Genomic DNA, 23465 nt, shown 5'->3' with positions numbered 1-23465 from the left:
ACTTTACCACCTGCTAGGTCATTTCCTAACAACAGAGAAACACCTTTCACTGGTAAACTGGGTCATAGCCCTATTTTAACAGATCCCGAAACCAACCCTGACTCTAAAGTTACCTTGTTCAGCAGCACAGGAACAATGCTGCCCCCGATGCCTTTAATAAGATTTACCTCACCAGTGGCAGTCTCATCACTAAACTTCAGAACACTGTCTAGTATAACTGACTGAGAAGCCCCAGTATCTCGAAGAATCTTCACTGGTACCGGGGTTGTCCCTTCATTCACTGACACAAACTCATCTGACATAAAATGATCAAATCCCTTGAGAACCCTGTGGGTTTATAGGTGTTTCAATATGCTGAACACAGGCGTCTGGAACTGTCTCCTTTTCCTTCTTCTTCTTCAGAAGGGAACAATTAGCCATAATATGACCAGCTTTCCTACAATAGTGACATGTAAGACCAGAACATGTCTCCTTCACTTGCTTCCCTTCATCCTTACCTTTGTCACTAGACCTAGATTTAATTTCTGGTTCACTCCTACTTTCCATGCTACACTTTTGGGAGGTCTTACTCGGGATAAACTTAGCCTTGTGGGTGAGGGCAAACTCATCTGCTAATCTAGCAGATTCTTGCAACGTGGCAGTGCCTTTCTCATCCAAATACGTCTTTATGTCATTCAGGACGCACCTTTTAAATTCCTCAATTAGAACCAACTCTTTCAAGTTGTTAAAATCATCACTCACATTTTTAGATGTACACATTCGCTCGAAATATACAGACTTTTCATAAGCAAATTCCACATGTTTTGTTCACAGATTTCTTCAAATTTCTAAACTTTTGTCTATAGGCTTCTGAAACCAATTCACAGGCTTTAAGCGCAGCCTGTTTCACAATGTCATAATCATCTGCATCTTCAATTGATAGGGTAGAATAAGCCTGTTGAGCCTTACCCTTAATTACACTCTGTAACAAGAGAGGCCAGCCTTCTTTTGGCCACCCTAGACTCTGAGCCACTTTCTCAAACTGCTGGAAGTATTTATCAACCTCAGCCTCAACAAATGGAGGGACTAGTTTAACTTCCTGGCTGGCAACAAACTGTACAACCAGCTTCCTAGAGCCAGAAGTTTGCCTCTTGAGCTTTAACCTCTCCTTCTCTATCTCAAACTGCCTTTGTTTGTCTCTTTCTCTTTCCCTAGCCTCTAATTTAAACCTCTCTAACTTCATTTGTTCTAGTTGTAACAGGGTCTCCAGTTTACTTTCAGGAAACCACTCTAACACCTCCGCATCAAACTCTTCCTTGTCTATGTAGTGCTCTCTATTATCCTCTGAATTTGTACCTTTTTCATAGATCGTTTTACCTCAGTAAGTTTCAGCTCCTTAGCAATGGCCAACAATTCATCCTTTTTGGCTTTCTCTAATGCCTCGGGGGTTAGCAATGTCAGAAATGCATCAATATCCATTGCTGATGATTTCCCCACACATAAGTAAATCAAAAGAGAAGTAGCCAATGAGATCGATAATCAATCAATCAATAAGCTCCGATTTTGTTCATAGCCCAGAAGAGTCATCAATTTTGTTACGAACTGTAACGTTTTAGAAACAAATCAGCAGCAAGAAATTTCACACTGAGTCAGGTTTTGATGTTAAAACCACTATATTTATTAGTATCTACTTATAATATAGTAACTTAACCAAGATGAACAAAAGTTGTGTACGTATGTATGTAAATATAGCTCCCAAACTATCGAGCTTGGGGGAGCAAGGCTTAGAGTCTTGAGGTGGTGAAGTAGGACCTACAGAACAATACAGGCCCTTCGGCCCACAAAGTTGTGCTGAACATGTCCCTACCTTAAAAATTACTAGGCTTACCTATAGCCCTCTATTTTACTAAGCTCCATGTACCTATCTAAACGCCTCTTAAAAGACCCTATCATATCCGCCTCCACCACTGTTGCTGGCAGCCCATTCCACGCACTCACCGCTGAGTAAAAAGCTTACCCCTGACATTTCCTCTGTACCTACTCCCCAGCACCTTAAACCTGTGTCCTCTTGTAGCAACCATTTTGGCCCTGAGAAAAAGGCTCTGACTATCCACACGATCAATATGTCTCATCATCTTGTACACCTCTATCAGGTCACCTCTCCTCCTTCGCTCCAAGGTGAAAAGGCCGAGTTCACTCAAACTATTCTCATAAGGCATGCTTCCCAATCCAGGCAACATCCTTGTAAATCTCCTCTGCACCCTTTCTATGGCTTCCACATCCTTCCTGTACTGAGGCGACCAGAATGGAGCACAGTACTCCAAGTGGGATCTGACCAGGGTCCTATATAGCTGCAACATTACCTCTCAGCTTCTAAATTCAATTCCATGATTGATGAAGGCCAATACACCATACACCTTCTTAACCACTGAGTCAACCTGCGCAGCTGCTTTGAGCGTCCTATGGACTCGGACCCCAAGATCCCTCTGATCCTCCACACTGCCAAGACTCTTACCATTAATACTATATTCTGCCATTGTATTTAACCTACCAAAATGAACCACTTCACACTTAACTGGGTTAAACTTCATCTGCCACTTCTCAGCCCAGTTTTTCATCCTATCAATGTCCTGCTGTAACCTCTGACAGCCCTCCACACTATCCACAACACCTCCAACCTTTGTGTCATCAGCAAACTTACTAACCCATCCCTCCACTTCTTCATCCAGGTCATTTTTGAAAATCACGAAGAGTAAGGGACCTAGAACAGATCCCTGAGGCACTCCACTGGTGACCAACCTCCATGTAGAATATGACCCGTTGACAACCACTCTTTGCCTTCTGTGGGCAAGCCAGTTCTGCATCCACAAAGCAATGGGCCCTTGGATCCCATGCCTCCTAACTTTCTCGATAAACCTTGCATGGGGTACCTTATCAAATGCCTTGCTGAAATCCATATACTCTACATCTACTGCTCTTCCTTCATCAATATGTTTAGTCAAATCCTCAGAAATTTCGATCAGACTCTTAAGGCACGACCTGCCCTTTACAAAGCCATGCTGACTACTCCTAATCATATTATACCTCTCCAAATGTTCATAAATCCTGCCTTTCAGGATCTTCTCCATCAACTTACCAACCACTGAGATAAGATTCGCTGGTCTATAATTTCCTGGGCTAACTCTACTGCCTTTCTTGAATAAAGGAACAACATTCGCAACCCTCCAATCCTCCAGAACCTCTCCCGCTCCCATTGATGATGCAAAGATCATCACCAGAGGCTCAACAATCACCTCCTTCGCCTCCCACAGCACCCTGGGGTACATTTTGTCCGGTTCCAGCGACTTATCCAACTTGATGCTTTCCAAAAGCTCCAGCGCATCCTCTTTCTTAATATCTACATGCTCAAGCTTTTCAGTCTGCTACAAGTCATCACTACAATCACTAAGATCCTTTTCCATAGTGAATACTGAAGTGAAGTATTCATTAAGTACCTCTGATATTTCCTCCGGTTTCACACACTTTCCCACTGTCACACTTGATAGGTCCTATTCTTTCACATCTTATCCTCTTGCTTTTCACATACTTGTAGAACACCTTGGGGTTTTCCTTAATTCTGCCTGCCAAGGCCTTTTCAACGCCCCTTCTGGCTCTCCTAATTTCCTTCTTAAGCTCCTTCCTGTTAGGCTTATAATCTTCTAGATCTCTAACATTACCTAGCTCTCTGAACATTTTGTGAGCTTTTCTTTTCTTCTTGACTAGATTTATTACAGCCTTTGTACACCATGGTTCCTGTACCCTACCATAACTTCCCTGTCTCATTGGAACATACCTATACAGAACTCTACACAAATATCCCCTGAACATTTGCCACATTTCTTCCATACTTTTCCCTGAGAACATCTGTTCCCAATTTAAGCTTCCAATTTCCTGCCAGATGGCCTCATAATTCCCCTTACTCCAATTAAACTCTTTTCTAACTCATCTGTTCCTATCTCTCTCCAATGCTATTGTAAAGGAGATAGAATTATGATCACTATCTCCAAAATGCCCTCCCACTGAGAGATCTGACACCTGACCAGGTTCATTTCCCAATACCAAATCAAGTACAGTCTCTCCTCTTGTAGGCTTATCAACATATTGTGTCAAGAAACCTTCCTGAACACACCTAACAAACTCCACCCCATCTAAACCCCTTGCTCTAGGGAAATGCCAACTGATATTTGGGAAATTAAAATCTCCCATCACGACAACTCAGTTATTATTACACCTTTCCAGGATCTGTTTCCCTATCTGCTCCTCAATAACCCTGTTACTATTAGGCAGCCTATAAAAAACACCTAGTAAAATTATTGACCCCTTTCTGTTCCTAACCTCCACCCACAGAGACTCCATAGACAATCCCAGTGACTTATCTAACTTAATACCTTTCAAAAGCTCCAGCGTATCCTCTCTCTTAAAGTCTATACACTCAAACGTTTCAGTCTGCTTAAAGTCATTTCCACAATTGCCAAGGTCCTGTTCACTAGTGAATACTGAAGCAAAGTATTCATTAAGTACCTCTGCTACCTTCTGCGGCTCCATGCACGATTCCACTCTCATTCCAGATTGGTCCTATTCTCACACGGCTCATCCTCTTGCTCGTCACATACTTGTAGAATGCCTCGGGGTCTTTCTTAATCCTGCTCACCAAGGCCTTCTCATGGCCCCTTTTAACTCTCCAAATTTCATTCTTGAGCTCCTTCCTGGCACCCTTGTAATTTTCTAGAGCTCTAACAGTACCTAGTTTCTTGAACCTTTCGTAAGTTTTTCCCTTCTTCTTAACTAGATTTTCTACATCCTTTGTATACTATGTTTCTTTCACCTCTTTTCCTGCTTCAGTGGAACATACATATGCAAAATGCCACACAAATGTTCCCAGAACATATGCCACATTTCTGCAGTGCATTTCCCTGAGAACATCCACTCCCAATTTATGTTCCCAAGTTCTTGCCTAATAGCATCATATTTCCCTCCACTCCAATTAAATGTTTTCCCAGATTTTCTGCTCCTATCCCTCTTCAGTTCTATGGTAAAGAATATAGAGTTGTTATCACTACCTCCAAAATGCCCTCCCACTGAGAGATCTGACACCTGACCAGGTTCATTTCCTAATACCAGATCAAGTACAGTCTCTCCTCTAGTTGGCTTATCTACAGATTGCATCAGGAAACCTTCCTGAACACACCTAACAAACTCCACCCAATCTAAACCCCTTGCTCTAAGGAGATGCCAGTCAATACTGGGGAAGTTAAAATCACCCATCACAACAAATTCATGCTGATACAATTGTATTTCTATGTTATACTGATTATCCTGTTGTACATACTATTTATTACAAATTACTATAAATTGCACATTTAGATGGAGACGTAACGTAAAGGTTTTTACTCCTCATGTATGTGAAAGACGTAAGTAGAAAAGTCAATTCAATTCAAACCCTATTACTATTGCACCGTTCCAGAATCTGCCTCCCTATCTGCTCCTCAATTTCTGTTACTGTTGGGGTTCTATAAAAAACACCCAGTAGGGTTATTGCCCCCTTCCTGTTTCAGACTTCCACCCACAATGACTCAGTAGACAATCCCTCCATGACTTCCTTCTTTTCTGCAGCTGTGACTCTATCCGTCATTAGCAGTGGCATCCCCCCCCACCTCTTTTGCTTCCCTCCATCCTTTTTGAAACATCTAAAGCCTGTGCATTCAGCAGCCATTCCTGTCTGAGTCGGCTAAGTCTCTGTAATGCCAACATCATAGTCACACGTATTGATCCACGCAATAAGTTCATCCGCCTTGCTTATGATACTCCTTGCATTAAAATAGACACAACTCAAACCATCTAGCTGAGGGCTTCTTTGCTCTATCATCTGCCTGTCCTTCCTTATCAACTCTCTACCAGCTGTCACTATTTGTACACCAACCACCCCATCCTCTGCCTCTTCACTTCAGTTCCCACCCCCCTGCAAATCAAGTTTAAACCCTCCCCATAGCAGTAGCAAACCTCCCTCCCAGGATGTTGGTTCCTCCCCAGTTTAGGTACAACCCGTCCCACTTGAACAGGTCACCCCTTCCCCAGAAAAGGTTCCAATGATCCAAGAACTTGAAACCCTGCCCCCTGCACCATCTCCTCAGCCACTCATTCATCTGTGCTATCTTTGTGTTCTGACCTTCACTAGATCGAGGCACTAGGAGTAATCTGGAGATTACCACCTTGGAGGTTCTGCTCTTCAGCCTCCTTCCTAACTCCCTGAACTAACTGCACAGGATCTCTACCCCTCTCCTGCCTATGTCATTGGTACCAACATGTACCACAACCTCCAATGCTCACCCTCCCCTTCAAGAATATTCTGCAACTGTTCAGAGACATCTTGGACCCTAGCACCCAGGAGGCAACACACTATCCTGGGGTCTCTTTTGCTGCTGCAGAATCTCCTATCTGTCCCCCTAACTATGACTATTGCTCTGCCTGACTTCTCCCTTCCCTTCGGAGGCTCAGAGCCAAATGCAGTGCTATTGGTCTGGCTGCTGCTGCCTTGCCCAGATAGGTCATACCCCACAGCAGTATCCAAAGGGATATACCTGTTGCTGAGGGGAATGGCCACAAGGGGACCCTGCACTGATTTCCTTCTCCTTTTACCTCTACTTCCTGAATTCTGCATTCCGGGTCAACCAAGGTTGTGTACCCTTGCCACTTGAGAATAACTTCTTCTGAGGGGCATATCTTTCCTGCACCTTGTGAACCATTCCCAGAAACTTCATCCGCTCTGCTCTGGTGTTATCCACACCTGTATTCCCTTCCAATCCACGTGGGCAAGCTCCTTTCTCATGCCACTGTAATTGGCTTTATTCAATTGCAATACTGATACATCTGACTTATGCTTCACCATCTCAAACTGCAGTTTGAATTCAATCATATTATGATCACTGTCTCTTAAGGGTTCCTTTAGGTTAAGCTCCCTAATAAAATCTGGATTATTACACAACACCCAATCTAAGATAGCCTTTCCCCGAGTAGATCAAGGACAAGCTGCTCTAAAATGCCATCTCATAGGCATTCAACAAATTCCCTCTCTTGGAATCTGACACCAATCTGATTTTCCTAACCCCCTTGCATATTGAAGTCCTCCATTACAATCATGACCTTTCCAGCTCGCTTTGCAATCTCAACCCCACATCTTGGCTACCATTTGGAGGTCTATATATGATTCCTTTTTTTTTACCTTACCGTTTCTTAACTCCACCCACAAAGATTCAACGTTCTCTGACCCTATGTCACCTCTTTCTAAAGATGTAATTCCATCTCTTACCAACAGAGCTACACCACTGCCTATGCTTTCCTGCCAGTCCTTTCGATACAAAGTATATCCTTTGATATTAAGCTCCCAACTATGACCTTCTTTCAGCCATAGTGTCATACCGATCAATCTCTAATTGTGCATGAGTTTATCCACTTTGTTACAAATACTATGTGCATTTAAATTCACCACCTTCAGTCCTACATTCTTAGCCCTTTTGAATTTAGCTTCTGTGGTACCGTAAGACCTTAAGATATAGGAGCAGAAGTAGGCCATTCGGTCCATCAAGTCTGCTTTGCCATTCAGTCCTGGGCTGATCCAATTTATCCAGTCATCCCCAATTCCCTGCCTTCTCCCCATACCCTTTGATGCCCTGGCTAATCAAGAACCTATCTATCTCTGTCTTAAATACACCCAATGACTTGGCCTCCACAGCCACTCATGGCAACAAATTCCACCCTCTGACTAAAGTAATTTCTCCACATCTCAGTTGTAAAGGGATGTCCATTAATTCTGAAGATGCGCCCTCTTGTCCCAGAATCCCCTACCATGGGAAATAACTTTGCCATTTCTAATCTGTTCAGGCCTTTTAACATTCAGAATATTTCTATGAGATCCCCCCTCAATCTCCAGAACTCCAGAGAATACAGCCCACGAAATACTAGACATTCCTCATATGGTAACCCTTTCATTCCTGCAATCATTCTCGTGAATCTTCTCGGAACTCTCTCCAATGTCAGTATATCCTTTCTAAAATAAGGAGCGCAAAACTGCACACAATACTCCAAGTGTGGTTTCACAAGTGCCTTATACAGCCTCAACATCACATCCCTGCTCTTATGTTCTATACCTCTAGAAATGAATGCCAACATTACATTTGTCTTCTTCACAACTGACTCAACCTGGAGGTTAACCTTTAGGGTATCTTGCACAAGGACTCCCAAGTGCCTTTGCATCTCTGCATTTTGAATTTTCTTGCCATCTAAATAATAGTCTGCCCATTTATTTCTTCCACCAAAGTGCATGACCATACACTTTCCAACATTATATTTCATTTGCCATTTCTTTGCCCATTCACCTAATCTATCTAAGTCTCTCTGCAGGCTCTCTGTTTCCTCAACACTATCCGCTCCTCTACCTATCTTTGTATCATCCAAAAATTTAGCCACAAATCCATTAATACCATAGTCCAAATCATTGACATACATCATAAGAAGCAGCAGTCCCAACACCGACCCCTGTGGAACTCTACTGGTAACCAGCAGCCAGCCAGAATAGGATCCCTTTATTCCCACTCTGTTTTCTGCCAACCAGTCAATGCTCCCACCCACACTAGTAACTGCCCTGTAATTCCATGGACTCTTATCTTGCTAAGCAGCCACATGTGCGGCACCTTGTCAAAGGCCTTCTGAAAATTCAAGTACACCACGTCTACTGCATCTCTTCTGTCTACCTTGTTTGTTATTTCCTCAGAGAATTGCAGTAAGTTTGTCTGGCAGGATTTTCCTTTCAAGAAACCATGCTGGCTTTGCCCTATCTTGTCATGTGCCTCCAGGTATTCCGTAATCTCATCCCTAACAATCGATTCAATTCTTTGTACTCTCTGCATTTGTATCCAATCATTGGCTTGTCCTTCCTTACATTCAAGTTACACTCATCTTGTATATCTGCTGGCTCACTGTCAGCTCTATCATACTGGTTCCCATCCTCCTGCCATTTTAGTTTAAACCATTCCCAACAGTCCTAGCAATCCTACCCACAAGGATATTAGTACCCCTCAGATTCAAGTGTAACCCGTCCCTTTGTACAAGTCACACCTACCCCAGAATTCTGAATCCCTGTCCCCTGCTCCAATTCTTCAGCCACGCATTTATCTGCCAACTCATTCTAGTCCTATCCTCACTGTCACGTGGCATAGGCAGCAATCCTGGGATTACTACACTTGAGGTCCTGCTTCTCAACTTCCTTCCTATTGTATGTAATTAGTTTTGCTACAACAAGTGTATGGGACATTGGAAAAAAAGTTGAATTTCCCCATGGGGATGAATAAAGTATCTATCTATCTATCTAACTCCCTGTATTCTGTTTTCAGGACATCCTCCCTTTTTCTAGTTCTGTGATTAAGAAGGCATATACGGTGTATTGGCCTTCATCAATTGTGGAATTGAAATTAGGAGCCGAGAGGTAATGTTGCAGCTATATAGGACCCTGGTCAGACCCCACTTGGAGTACTGTGCTCAGTTCTGGTCATCTCACTAAAAGAAGGATGTGGAAACCATAGAAAGGGTGCAGATGAGATTTACAAGGATGTTGCCTGGATTGGGGAGCATGCCTTATGAAAACAGGTTGAATGAACTTGGCCTTTTCTCCTTAGAGTGACTGAAGATGAGAGGTAATCAGATAGAGGTGTATAAGATGATGAGAGGCATTGATCGTGTGGATCATCAGAGATTTTTTCCCAGGGCTGAAATGGCTGCCACAAGAGGGCACAGGTTTAAGGGTGCTGGGGAGCAGGTACAAAGGAGATATCAGGGATGTTTTTTACTCAGAGAGTGGTGAGTGTGTGGAATGGGCTGGCAGCAACGGTGGTGGAGGCGGATACGATGGGGTCTTTTAAGAGATTTTGGATAGGTACATGGAGCTTAGAAAATAGAGGGCTATGTAATTTCTTAAGGTAGGGATATGTTCGGCACAACTTTCTGGGCTAAAAGGCCTGTATTGTGTTGTAGGTTTTCTATGTTTTTTCTATGTTGTTAGCAACAACATGTACCACGACTTGTAGCTGCTTACCCTCCCTTTTCAGGATATTCCGATACATCGCAGAACCTGGCAGCTGGAAGGCAAACTACCATCTATGTCTCCTTATGGTGTCCACAGAATCACCTATCTGTCCCCTTAACTATAGAGTCCCCTATTACTGCTGTCATTCTTTTTATTTCTTCTGTTCAATGATTAGAAAATTCTTCAATTGATCAATGACCAGCTTTATAATATCAAGCTCAGAAAATTGTAATGTGTTTTGGTTGTGGAGGCCATCTTTACATATATTTAAGGCAGAAGTTGATAGATTCTTGATTAGTCAGAGCATGAAAGGATACAGGGAGAAGGAGAAGGCAAGAGATTGGGGCTAAGATGGAAAATGGATCAGCCATGATGAAGTGGCAAAGCTGACTAGATGGGCTAAATGGCATAATTTTGCGCCTAGATCGTATGGTATTAAAACATGTATCCATACATTTTTCCATGGGATCATCTTTTCTTTGGAATAAAGCATAAGTGGGTTGAAAAACATTCTTACATGTTAAAATAGGTGGAGAAAAGATCTCCCTCAGATTTTTTAAAATGGATAAACAATAGTCTCTTACTTTATCTCTAATAGCGTGTTCAATTTCAGTGCAAGACGCTGTTAGCATTTTGATCTCAACATATTTATCTGTAACTTTAGCTTTCAATTGTTGTATCTGTTGGGGGGAAAACAAGCAAAGCCAATAAATATTATTCCAATTTTTAACAGTACCACTAAAGTAATTTCTTTTTTATTATCCTAAACAATTCACAATTTTTAAGTAGGCAGAATCATAAAATCACCATATAAGGCCATTCAGTACATTTTGAGGCAATATACTCTGTGGTCCGACCATAACATATGCAATTTTTCTAACTTCATTTAGCATCTGGCTCTAATGCTAGTTGCCTTAAATCTGAGTTCTCTGACAGATACCTCTTAGTCATTACTTGGACTTCTCAGTCATTAGGAAACAAGAACATCTGGGCCACTTTCATTAAAGGATAAGCTTAAATTTGATACAGGTGTTCAAAAGTGAAGGCTCTGGCCAGATAAATGTTGAAAGCCTGTGGTTAATTTGGGGCTAACAACCCTGAATGGTCAAAGAATTGTTACAGAAACAGCAATTATGAATCCTTCTACACCTGTGTGTGATGGTCTGGACAGACAGAGATGGAGGGCCTTCATTGCTGCTCGAAATGTCAGTGGCATTATGAGCAATAAGCAAGCAAGCTATGGATAATTTTCTGATGATAGAAATTTAAGATCACCAAAGAAAGAAATAAGAAGTTATGAGGATACCTTTTAATCTGAGGATTATTAAGTGGTGAAAGATGAAAATGTTTAAAAATTTGATTTATGTTAAAACAATTAAGAAAAATAACATGGAAGGCATCAGGAAGGTATGTTAGAAATTTAAACTGCCACAGTTGCCAGATGGCTTCCTTGTACTCTAAAACATTTGGTACATGAGCCTAGAAATGAATGTTGGTAAGGTTAACGGGAAGTTCTTATACCACTGTTTTAATATTGCATTCACTTCTGCAAGAGCAGAAATAGAAGAAAATTGAACTAAAGTAATCACTTGATGTTTGAAAATATCAAGAATTGCCTTGTTAGACAAACACTAAATTGTTTACAATTGGAATTTGATATCTATCAAATAACTTGTTCCTTTGAGTATAATTCTTAAGGAATACCTTTTAGAAAATAACTGGCTAAAAATGAAACTAACATTACACTGAAAGTTTTTTTTAAAATGAGAGTTCAGGGAACGAACCAACAGAGTTTTGATAGTGAGATCGCAACCAGCCAGTTGCCAACAGTTTTGAAGGGATGGTGGGCATGAAAAAGGCCAGGCATATGATTGAATAGTAGGACCAGAGAAGGAGACTAGAAACAGGAGAAAAGTGGGAACTGGAATAAAGACCATGATGTACCCTGGGGGATGATGATTTGACTTGTATGGCTGGTGTGTTTAGTGGGAGGGTGATGGTTCAAGTAGTAAGCACCAGAATATAACTCTGCAGATTTGGAAAGAGATTGTCATGTGAAAACCTAGTGCAAAAGAGGGCCTCAACAAGAGTGGATTTTGTGATCATAACTAGTGGAACTGAGCATATGTCCACACCATTGAGAGAAAGGGTCAGTTTTAAAATGGGCTGAAGATGTGGTGGGGTTAATACAGTACAGGCAGGGTTGGTACCCAATGTTGACAGTGAGTAATTAACTTATCTGCAGCTGTCCTGGCCTGGTACTGTTCTCAAAAGACAGTTACCCTGGAAATACTAATAATGGACCTTTTTGAACAACAATGGTCCAAGTTCTTTTGCAACATTTCATATTAAAAGTTGCATTGTTTATGGATTTACGTTTCAAAAAGCATCAGGATGTGTCAGCAACTGACATCCAACAATGCCTGGATGACTTTCAGATATGACACAATATTATCCAAAATTGGTCACTGTATTTCAATTCAGTAAATAAAAATTGATTTTCAAATACATGAATCTCAAAAAAAGCTTAAATTTCTAGGCAGAGATACATGATCAACCACATAGTACTTAAAAGACTCAATTCCTCTTTCAATATCAATGTCTGGCCTGCAGTCAGTCCAATAACATATAGAACACTCACTTGTCAGTTTCCATCACACCTCTAATGAAGCCACAGTGTCAGATTTGAAATATGCTCAAGCAAACTCCCAGCCATTATTTTGCTCAGGGTTCTTTATTTCAAATTTTATAAGACATTTTTTATATTTTCAAACCTTGTCACTTTAGAGTTCACATGTTAGTTAAAAATTCTCAAAATTACTTTCCCCAAACAATTCCTCACATATTCCAGAGCATATAAATCATGGGCACACTACTCAATAGAAGCATACACTCAGAGATTCAACACAGGTAAAACAAAAGCAAATTAAATACTTGCATTGTCTTTCTTTATATTCTGCTGAAATTCCAAATCAACCAATTCATCGGTAAGTCTTTTCTGTGACTTTTCTGCTTCTACAATCTGATCCTGAATTTTTTGTTCTTGAGTAGTATATATTTCAAATACAGTTTTGGCTGTGATTATGTCCTTGCTTTAAATAGAAAGATGATGTGTTACAAAACAGTTCTGAAGCTCATAGAGAACTATTTCTTTCCTGCACAGACATATTTCTGTCCAGAGGTTTTAGCATAGACATGTTTTTGTGTAGTGCACAGAGCAAAACAATTAAATTCTAAATACAAGAGAAAATCTGCAGATGTTGGAAAGCCAAGTAATACACATTAAATTCTGGAGGAACTCAGCATGCCTGGAAAAACTCAGTTCCAATGAAGGGTCTCAGCCCAAAACGTTGACTGTACTCTGAGACCTGATGAAGGGTCTTGGCCCGAAACGCCAACTGTACTCTTCTCCATAGATGCTGTCTGACCTGCTGAGATCCTCCAGCACTTTGTAACTGATAAAATATATATTTGTTCAGATTAATATTAAATAATAACTGTCATCCATATATATATGATAAAAATAATCGGATACATGTATTTTTACTAGTATGTGTATAATATATTAAACTTTTAGTTATATTTTCAGTAGAAAAGAATCTTTGGCTTGCTGCCTTTTGTAACTAATAGCTAGCTAGATGAATATATGAAACTATGACCAATGACGTGGGTAGGAGAGTGAGGAGGTCCTGAAAGGTGAGTTTAGGGAGCTAGGTGCGAAGTTAAAGGACAGAACCTCCAGGATAGCAATCTCAGGGTTGCTACCAGTGCCACGTACAGGTGGTTTTAGAAATAGTCAGATAGTGTGGATCAACATGTGGCTGAAGACATGGTGTAGGATGGAGGGCCTCAGATTTATAGATAATTGGGCAGTTTTCCAGGGAAGGTGGGACCTGTTCCGGTGGGACAGTTTACATCTGAACTGGAGGGGGACAAATATTCTTGCAGGTAGGTTTGCTAGAGAGGTTCCAGTGGATTTAAACTAGAAATGAGGGGGGAGGGGAGCCAGAGTGTAGTAACAGATGTATGGGAGAAGGAAGAAAAAGAAGACAGTAAAGTTCTTTGTACTGTTGGAGATAAACAAAGGGGAAGAGGTGGAGAATTTCTTAAATGCATTTATTTTAATGCTAGGAGCATTGCAAGAAAGGTGGATGAGCTTAGAGCATGGATTGATACCTGGAAATATGATGTTGTAGCTATTAGTGAAACATGTTGCAGGAGAGGTGTGATTGGCAACTAAGTATTCCTGGATTTCGTTGCTTCAGGTGTGATAGAATCGGAGGGACAAGAGGGGGAGGTGTTGCGTTGCTTGTCAGAGAAAATATTACAGCGGTGCTCTGGCAGTATAGATTTCAGAGCTCGTCTAGGGAGGCTATTTGGGTGGAATTGAGGAATGGGAAAGGAGTAGTAACACTTACAGGGGTGTATTATAGATCACCTAATGGGGAGCGAGAATTGGAGGAGCAAATTTACAAGAAGATAGCAGATATTTGTAATAAGCACAGGGTTGTGATTGTGGGAGATTTTAATTTTCTACACATAGACTGGGAAGCCCATACTGTAAAAGGGATGGATGGTTTGGAGTTTGTAAAATGTGTGCAGGATAGTTTTTTGCAGCAATACAAAGAGGTACCAACTAGAGAAGGGGCAGTGTTGGATCTTCTGTTAGGGAATGAAATAGATCAGGTGACGGAGGTATGTGTTGGGGAGCACTTCGGGTCCAGTGATCACAATGCCATAATCAATATAATTATGGAGAAGGATAGGACTGGACCCAGGGTTGAGATTTTTGACTGGAGAAAGGCTAACTTTGAGGTGATGCGAAAGGATTTAGAAGGAGTGGATTGGGACAATTTGTTTTATGGGAAGGATGTAATGGAGAAATGGAGGTCATTTAAAGGTGAAATTTTGAGGGTACAGAATCTTTATGTTCCTGTTAGGTTGAAAGGAAAGGTTAAAAGTTTGAGAGAGCCATGGTTTTCAAGGGATATTGGAAACTTGGTTAGGAAAAAGAGAGATATCTACAATAAATATAGGCAGCATGGAGTAAATGAGGTGCTTGAGGAATATAAAGAATGTAAGAAGAATCTTAAGAAAGAAATTAGAAAAACTAAAAGAAGATACGAGGTTGCTTTGGCAAGTAAGGTGAAAATAAATCCAAAGGGTTTCTACAGTTATATTAATAGCAAAAGGATAGTGAGGGATAAAATTGGTCCCTTAGAGAATCAGAGTGAACAGCTATGTGTGGAGCCGAAAAAAAGATGGGGGAGATTTTGAACAATTTCTTTTCTTTGGTATTCACTAAAGAGAAGGATATTGAGTTGTGTAAGGTAAGGGAAACAAGTAGGGAAGGTATGGAAACTATGACAATTAAAGAGGAGGAAGTACTGGTGCTTTTAAGGAATATAAAAGTGGATAAATCTCCGGGTCCTGACAGGATATTCCCTAGGACCTTGAGGGAGGTTAGTGTAGAAATAGCAAGGGCTCTGACAAGAAATATTTCAAATGTCATTAGAAATAGGGATGGTGCCAGAGGATTGGCGTATTGCTCATGTGGTTCCATTGTTTAAAAAGGGTTCTAAGAGTAAACCTAGCAATTATAGGCCTGTCAGTTTGATGTCAGTGGTCGGTAAATTAATGGAAAGTATTCTTAGGGATGGTATATATAATTATCTGGATAGACAGGGTCTGATTAGGCACAGTCAACATGGATTTGTGCGTGGAAGGTCATATTTGACAAATCTTATTGAATTTTTTGAAGAGGTTCCGAGGAAAGTTGACGAGGGTAAATCAGTGGATGTTGTCTATATGGACTTCAGTAAGGCCTTTGACAAGGTTCCGCACGGAAGGTTAGTTAGGAAGGTTCAATCATTAGGTATTAATATTGAAGTAGTGAAATGGATTCAACAGTGGCTGGATGGGAAATCCCAGAGAGTAGTGGTGGATAACTGTTTGTCAGGTTGGAGGCCGGTGACTAGTGGTGTGCCTCAGGGATCTGTACCGGGTCCAATGTTGTTTGTCATATACATTAATGATCTGGATGATGGGGTGGTAAATTGTATTAGTAAGTATGCAGATGATTCTAAGGTAGGTGGTGTTGTGGATAATGAAGTAGGTTTTCAAAGTTTGCAGAGAGATTTAGGCCAGTTAGAAAAGTGGGCTGAGCAATGGCAGATGGAGTTTAATGCTGATAAGTGTGAAGTGCTACATTTTGGTAGGAATAATCCAAATAGGACATACCGTAGATGCCGGATTATAAGCCGCTACTTTTTTCCCACGCTTTGAACAGCTTTGAACACTGCGGCTTTTACTACGGTGCGGCTAATGCATGGTTTTTTTTCATGCCGCCAAAAACATTTTGCCTCGTAACAGTAGACCAATAAAATTGATGAGTAGTTCACAGAGGTCCAATGAAATTGTACGATAAATCAAGTGCACTTTCACAATTAAATTATTGTAAATCAGTCATTTGTACTCACCCTCATCAACATGGAAAACACTCGAAGAAAAGCATTGTGCTGCCTTTATGGCAGTTATTTAGTTTATAATATTTTCGCTTAGTAATTCATTTGTTAGTATTTTCTAGTTAAAGTTAGAAGTGTTTTAACTATATTTGTTTTCTGTACTACATCCCGGGATGCTATGACGTCACATCTGGTTTCGCCACGTCTTGTGGGAAATACCGGTTTGCGATAAACGGAAAGGTGGGGGGGAGCGCATTAGACGAGCGCATTAGACCCGCGCGAGAACGCTGCTTTTAAGTTAAAGGCAATCAATAACTTTTCCTGGTAGGCTGCAGTATATATATTTTTTTACCAGTCGTTAGGAGATATTGGAATGTTGTTCGTGCACTGTTCAGTAAAAAAGTATACGCAACGTAATTTGTGTGTTACCGATACGTATGTATATTTAAAAGTAGCCGTGTTACAGGCACGGTTCGAAAAAAAGCATTTGCAATATGTATTTGTTTATGTTACCATACGGATTTAATTAAAAGTTAAAAAATCCTCACGTGTAATATCTTTCTGTGTAAATATCTCATATTACAACGTGGGACACCTGCGGCTTAAAATCCGGTGCGGCTTGTACAAGTACAAAATTGATTTTCTTTCTAAAATTAGAGCCTGCGGCTTTTAATCAGGTGCGCTCTGTAGTACGGAATCTACGGTACATGGTAAATGGTACAGCATGGAAGAATGCAGTAGAACAGAGTGATCTAGGAATAATGGTGCATAGTTCCCTGAAGGTGGAATCTCATGTGGATAGGGTGGTGAAGAAAGCTTTTGGTATGTTGGCCTTTATAAATCAGAGCATTGAGTATAGGAGTTGGGATATAATGTTAAAATTGTACAAGGCATTGGTAAGGCCGGATTTGGAGTATTGTGTACAGTTCTGGTCACCGAATTATAGGAAGGATGTCAACAAAATAGAGAGAGTACAGAGAAGATTTACTAGAATGTTACCTGGGTTTCAGCACCTAAGTTACAGGGAAAGGTTGAGCAAGTTAGGTCTTTATTCTTTGGAGCGTAGAAGGTTGAGGGGGGACTTGATAGAGGTATTTAAAATTATGAGGGGGATAGATAGAGTTGACGTGGATAGGCTTTTTCCATTGAGAGTAGGGGAGATTCAAACAAGAGGACATGAGTTGAGAGTTAGGGGGCAAAAGTTTAAGGGTAACATGAGGGGGAATTTCTTTACTCAGAGAATGGTAGCTGTGTGGAATGAGCTTCCAGTAGAAGTGGTAGAGGCAGGTTCAGTACTGTGATTTAAAGCAAAATTGGATAGGTATATGGAAAGGAAAGGAATGGAGGGTTATGGGTTGAGTGCGGGTCAGTGGGATTAGGTGAGAGTAAGCGTTCGGCACAGACTAGAAGGGCCGAGATAGCCTGTTTCCGTGCTGTAATTGTTATATGGTTATATATTTAGGAATCAATTCTTCATTTTAATTCAATTCAAGTTTAATTGACATTTAACCATACATGAGTATCCAGGAGAGAACAGACCAGAGCACAGAGCCTCAGAATACAGGGGTGTCCTTTTAGAATGGAGATGAGGAGGAATTTCTTTAGCCAGATAGAGTGGTAAATCTATGGAATTTGTTGCCACAGGCAGCTGTGGAGGCCAAGTCTTTATGTCTTTTTAAGGCAGAGGTTAATGGCTTAATGATTGGTCAGGGCATGAATGATTGCCCATTCATGGCAGGAGAAGGCAGGTGATTGGGACTGAGAGGAAAAATGGGATCAGCCATAATGAATTGGCAGAGCAGACTCAATGGGCCAAATGGCCTAACTTAGCTCCTATCTCTTATGGTCTTATGGAATACAGCCAAACGGAACAGCTGGGGTCAAGGTGCAAAACGCACAGTATCAACAGTCACACACACAGCACAAAGTACACAAAGGACAGCCAGCACAAATGGTATCACAATTGCGCAACCAGAGTCCAAAACTCATGCCATCAATTTACAGTTTACCACAATAGAGTTTGTCCCCTGTTGAGTGAACAGCGGTGATGGAGCACACCTCCTCCACTGTCCCTCTGAGGCGACACTGCGGCCCATGGTCCAGTCTCTGTACATACAGAATATCAGCAAACGACATCCGTGCAAAATATACATTCTTTAGTTTTATTTCAACAGCTCCCTGCACCAGGTACTCGCAAAGCCACTGGCACAACACAGTAGTTTTGTGATGTCCAAATCAGTCCTATGGCCATTGCAACTGCAATGTTCTGCTATTGCCGACTTCTCCAGGGAACCCAAACAAATACACCTCTTATTCTCCTTGATGTGGGTTTCCACCTTGCGTTCTGTCTGGCCAATATACACTGCTCCACATTCACAGGGAATCTTGTAAATGCCAGCTGTCCTGCATACTCCAACGTCATCAGTTCCTGGACATTCTAATATGATGGAAACAGGATGGTGGACTTGGACATAGTGTCTCTCAGTAACCCACTCACACAGGCTCGTACCACAATAGCAGTCACCATCACACCTCCCAGCGTAGAGTGGTTCTTTCTACTTTGATTAACTATGCGAAAACTATTTCGGACCCAGAGAATCTTCATGAGGAAATAAGACAATTATGCATGACATTCCTACAGAATGGCTACAAAGTGAAGGAGATCATTTAGGCCCTTAGAAGGGCTGACGGAAAAACCAGGAAACCCAACAACAAGGAGGAACCTGTCATTACCGCCCGTCATCCCTATATTTCCACAGTTTCTGGAAAGATTGCCAGGATCCTAAAGAAATACCATCCATAAACATGAAAGGAAGCTCAAGTTATGGCTTATGCAGGTCACGGACTCAGTACAGTTGGCACTTACAGGATTCCATGTGAATGTGGAGCAGCTTATATCAGCCAGATGGGATGCATGATGAAACCTGCATCAAGGAGCACAGGAGGTGCATCCGCAATGGCCATAGGATTGACTTTGAAGGCACAAATCTACTGTTTTGTGCCAATGGCTTTTGGGACCACCTAGTGAAGGAGCCCATTGAAACAAAACTAGAGAAAAAGAATTTTAATAAAGACAAATGTCTCGTTCTAAGTAAGAACTGAAATTGAATTGTAAACAAGGTGGCAGAGTAGAAGCCAGTTTGAATGAGGACTAACCAATAAGGATGGATGGATGACAGGGGCATATATACCACCAGACTAGACATGCCCAGGCATTATCCCTGATGAAGATAGCAGGATTTGTCATCGGAACACCAACTAAGATCAATCCCTGTACCCGGGTGGAAGCCCAAGAAGAGTTTATAATTCAGATAAGTTCAAAAGACAATAATCCGCTCTACAAAAATCAAATGTGCTGATGCAATTAGTTTGAAAATGACTTGCCTTCCAACTTCTGTTGTGTTACAATGATATTTGATTATTATTGTCCTTTTATACATTATAATTAAATCATACTAAAAATTTATCCAAAAAATTCCTAACTTTGATCACCCTCTCCAAGAAACTGAACAGAATGCTAAATAAATGCAAGATTTCAAAGTTCAAAGTAAATTTATTATCAAAATACATGTATTTCCCCATATACTACTCTGAGATTCATTTTCTTGTGGGCATTCACAGTTAACATAAAGAAATGCAATATAATCAATGAAAAACTGCACATAATGATGGACAAACAATCAATGTGTAGAAGATGACAAATAGTGCAAATACAAAAAAGTAAAAAGAGAAAATAATTAATAAATAAATATTTGGAACATGAGTTAGAAGATAGATGATTGAACAGTACAGCACAGGCATAGACCCTTCAGCCCATGATGTTGTGTTGAATCAATTAAATTAGTAATCAAATGGGTAACTAATTTCTTCTGCCTACACAATGCCATATTCTTCCATTTTCCTCACATTCATTTGCCTATCTAAATGTCTCCTAAAATTCTTTTTTTAGTTTTTCCCCTCTTCCACCACACCCCAAGCAGCACAATTCAGGCACCTACCACTCTGTATTTTTTTTAAAAAACTTGCCCTCACATCTCTTTTGAAATTATGTCCTCTCATATTAAATGCATGCCCTCTGGATTTAGACATTTCAACCCTGGGAAATTCTTCTGAACCTCTATCAGATCTCCATAACCTCTGTGCTCCAGAAGAAAGAACCCCGGTTTGTCCAACCTCTCATCCTCTACAGAGGCACATGCCCTCTAATCCAAGCAGTATCAAGCCTCAACACCTTTCCTATAATGGGGCAACCAGAACTGTATGCAATTCTGCAGATGCAGCCTAAATGCGAGTTTTATAAATCTACAACATAGCCTCTTGACCTTTGGACTCAGTGCCTCATCTAATAAAGGCAAGCGAGCCACATGTCTACTTAACCACCCTATCAACCTCTGTGGTCACTTTCAGGAGCTAAGGAAATGGACCCAAAGACCTATCTGCTCACCAACTTTGTGAAGGATCTTGCCTTTAACTGTGTACTTTCTCTTTGCAATTGACCTACCAAGGTACAACACTTCACATTTGGCCAGGTTCGACTTCATCTACCATTTCTCTAACCTTATCTGCAACTGATCTATATATCCTGTTGTATTCTTTGCCAGTCTTCTATACACAACACCACCAATTTTTGTATCATCGACAAACTTTCTAATTTACACATCCAGGTCTTTTAAATACATCACAAACAGCAGAGGGCCTACTACAGATCCCTGTGAACACCACTAATGACATACCTCCAGCTAGAATACATCCCTTTGACCACTACCTTCTATCTTCTATGGGTAAGCCAGTGATGAATCCAAACATCATGGATCCTATGCATCTTAATCTGGAAAAGATTCCCATGAGGAACCTTGTTAAACACCTCACTAAAATCCATGTAGACAACGTCCACAGATCACTGACCCTCGTCAAAAACCAAGTTAGTAAGACACTACTTGGCTCACACAAAGCAATGCAGAAAATTGTAGAGTTCTTGAAAGTGAGTCCATAGCTTGTGGAATCAGTTCAGTGATGGGGAGAGTGAAGTTATCCACTTTGGTTCAAGAGCCTGATGGTGTGGCACGTAAGGCTCCTGTACCTCCTTCCTGATAGCAGCAGTAGGAAGAGAGCATGGACTGGATAGTGAGGTCTTTGATGATGGACGCTACTTTCCTGCGATAGTGCTTCTTGCGTGCTCAGAGGCGGGATGGGCTTTACCTGTGAAGGACTAGGCTTTTTGTAAGCTTTTCCATTCAAGGGTATTGGTGTTTCCATACCAGGCTGTGATGTAACCAATCAGTATATTCTCCACAGTGCATTTATAGAAGTTTGTCAAAGATTTCTCTGCATTGCTCACAGAACAAAAATAAGCACTGAAACACAAAATATGGGGAAATATGATTCAGTGAGAATCAATGGGTTTATGATAGACATCAGTGGATGAGCTGTTCCAGAGGTAGAGATGGAGAGCTTGAGAAAGGAGAGGGAGGTGTCAGAAATGAACCAGGTAAATTCAAGGGCAGTGTAGAAGTTGGAGGCAAAGTTGATGAAGTCGATGATCTCAGCATATGTACAAGAAGCAGCACCAATGCAGTCGTCAACGTAGCATAGGAAAAGTGGGGGAGTGACATCAGTGTAGACTTGGGACATGGACTGTTACACGTAGCTGACATAAATGCAGACACAGCTGGGACCCATGTGAGTACCCATGGCTAACCATCACCCACACCACTACTGACCTGATTTGCTCTGGGGATCTCCCATCCACTGCCACCAGGGGTGGATGAGTCCCACCTTATATTCCATCTCTGTAGCCTCCAACCCGATGGCATAAATATCGATTTCTCGAACTTCTTGTAATGTCCCCCGCCTCTATTACTCTTCTCCTTTTCCCTCTCTCACCTTATCTCTTTGCCTGCCCATCTCCACCATCTAGTGCTCCTCCCCCTTTTCTTTCTTCCATGCCCTTCTGTCCTATATTACATTTCCCCTTCTCCGGCCCCATATCTCTTTCACCGATCAACTTCCCAGCTCTTTTCACCCCTCCCAGTTTCACCTATCCTCCTCTACCCCACTTTCTGACTTTGACTCATCTTTTTTTCTCCAGTTCTGCTGAAGCATCTCAGCCCAAAATGCTGACTGTACGCTTTTCCATAGATGTTGCCTAGCCTGCTGTGTTCCTCCAGCATTTTGTCTGTTGCCTAATTCTGCTTCTAATTCTTAAGTTCTTAAGAAACCATTCAGCTCAAAATGCATCAGAATCAGATTTATTGTCGCTGATTTATATGAAGTGAAATTTGTTGTGTTGTGGTAACAAGTACAGTGCAAAGATATAAAATAAGTCTGCATGCAGAGTTTAGCACTGCAATATTCATAATATTTTACAAAAACTTAACTTATTTAAACAGAAGTATACACTGCAGTTTTAAGATGGTGTGTCAGTGTTCTAGCTAAGCCAATGGGAGAAGCTAAAGATAGGGGGTCAACCTCATCAACTGGGCGCCAGTGGATGTGGTATTTTTTTAATTTTCAAAAGGATTCTGATAAGATGAATCGTAGGTATCATTGTCTCACATGCCTCAGTGAATGAGTGGGTAATGGCTTGGAGATTGACCTCTGAATCTGTGCAGATACAAATGGCATCAAGAGAACATGCGTAATACATTGTGTCATTTGCCCCAATTTAGGAACTGGCAGCTGTCAGGTTATATTGTCATCCCAGCAAAGGAGTACAAAGATGTCCAGATCATTCAAATCATGACAGGCACGCATAACTACTGGTCTGACCAGTGATAATCTGATCTATTATCTTTATCAACCATACTCCAAAGCATCAGTGCCAATAGAAACATTTCAATGCTCTTAATTTCCAATTAAATGTAAGATGGTAAATAAGCAGTGGCAAATACTAGACATATCATAGTGTA

General features: G+C 41.1%; 1 protein-coding gene across 2 annotated transcripts in view; it reads right to left on the bottom strand.

Annotated features, from left to right (window-relative positions):
• ccdc178 (coiled-coil domain containing 178) overlaps nt 1–23465 on the bottom strand; it is a 309293-nt gene that overhangs the window by 229099 nt on the left and 56729 nt on the right. For both annotated transcript variants that reach the window (XM_073043130.1, XM_073043139.1), the window contains exons 10-11: nt 13032–13185; nt 10678–10773 (exon numbers count right to left, since the gene is read on the bottom strand). In XM_073043130.1, the coding sequence (XP_072899231.1) occupies nt 10678–10773; nt 13032–13185 (250 nt within the window). The remainder of the gene's footprint in view (nt 1–10677; nt 10774–13031; nt 13186–23465) is intronic.

Source organism: Hemitrygon akajei, chromosome 1, assembly GCF_048418815.1.
Source record: "Hemitrygon akajei chromosome 1, sHemAka1.3, whole genome shotgun sequence".
Classification (NCBI taxonomy): Eukaryota; Metazoa; Chordata; class Chondrichthyes; order Myliobatiformes; family Dasyatidae; genus Hemitrygon; species Hemitrygon akajei.
The sequence above is the reverse complement of the archived record's forward strand: the minus strand, read 5'-3'. Positions and strand labels throughout refer to the sequence as shown.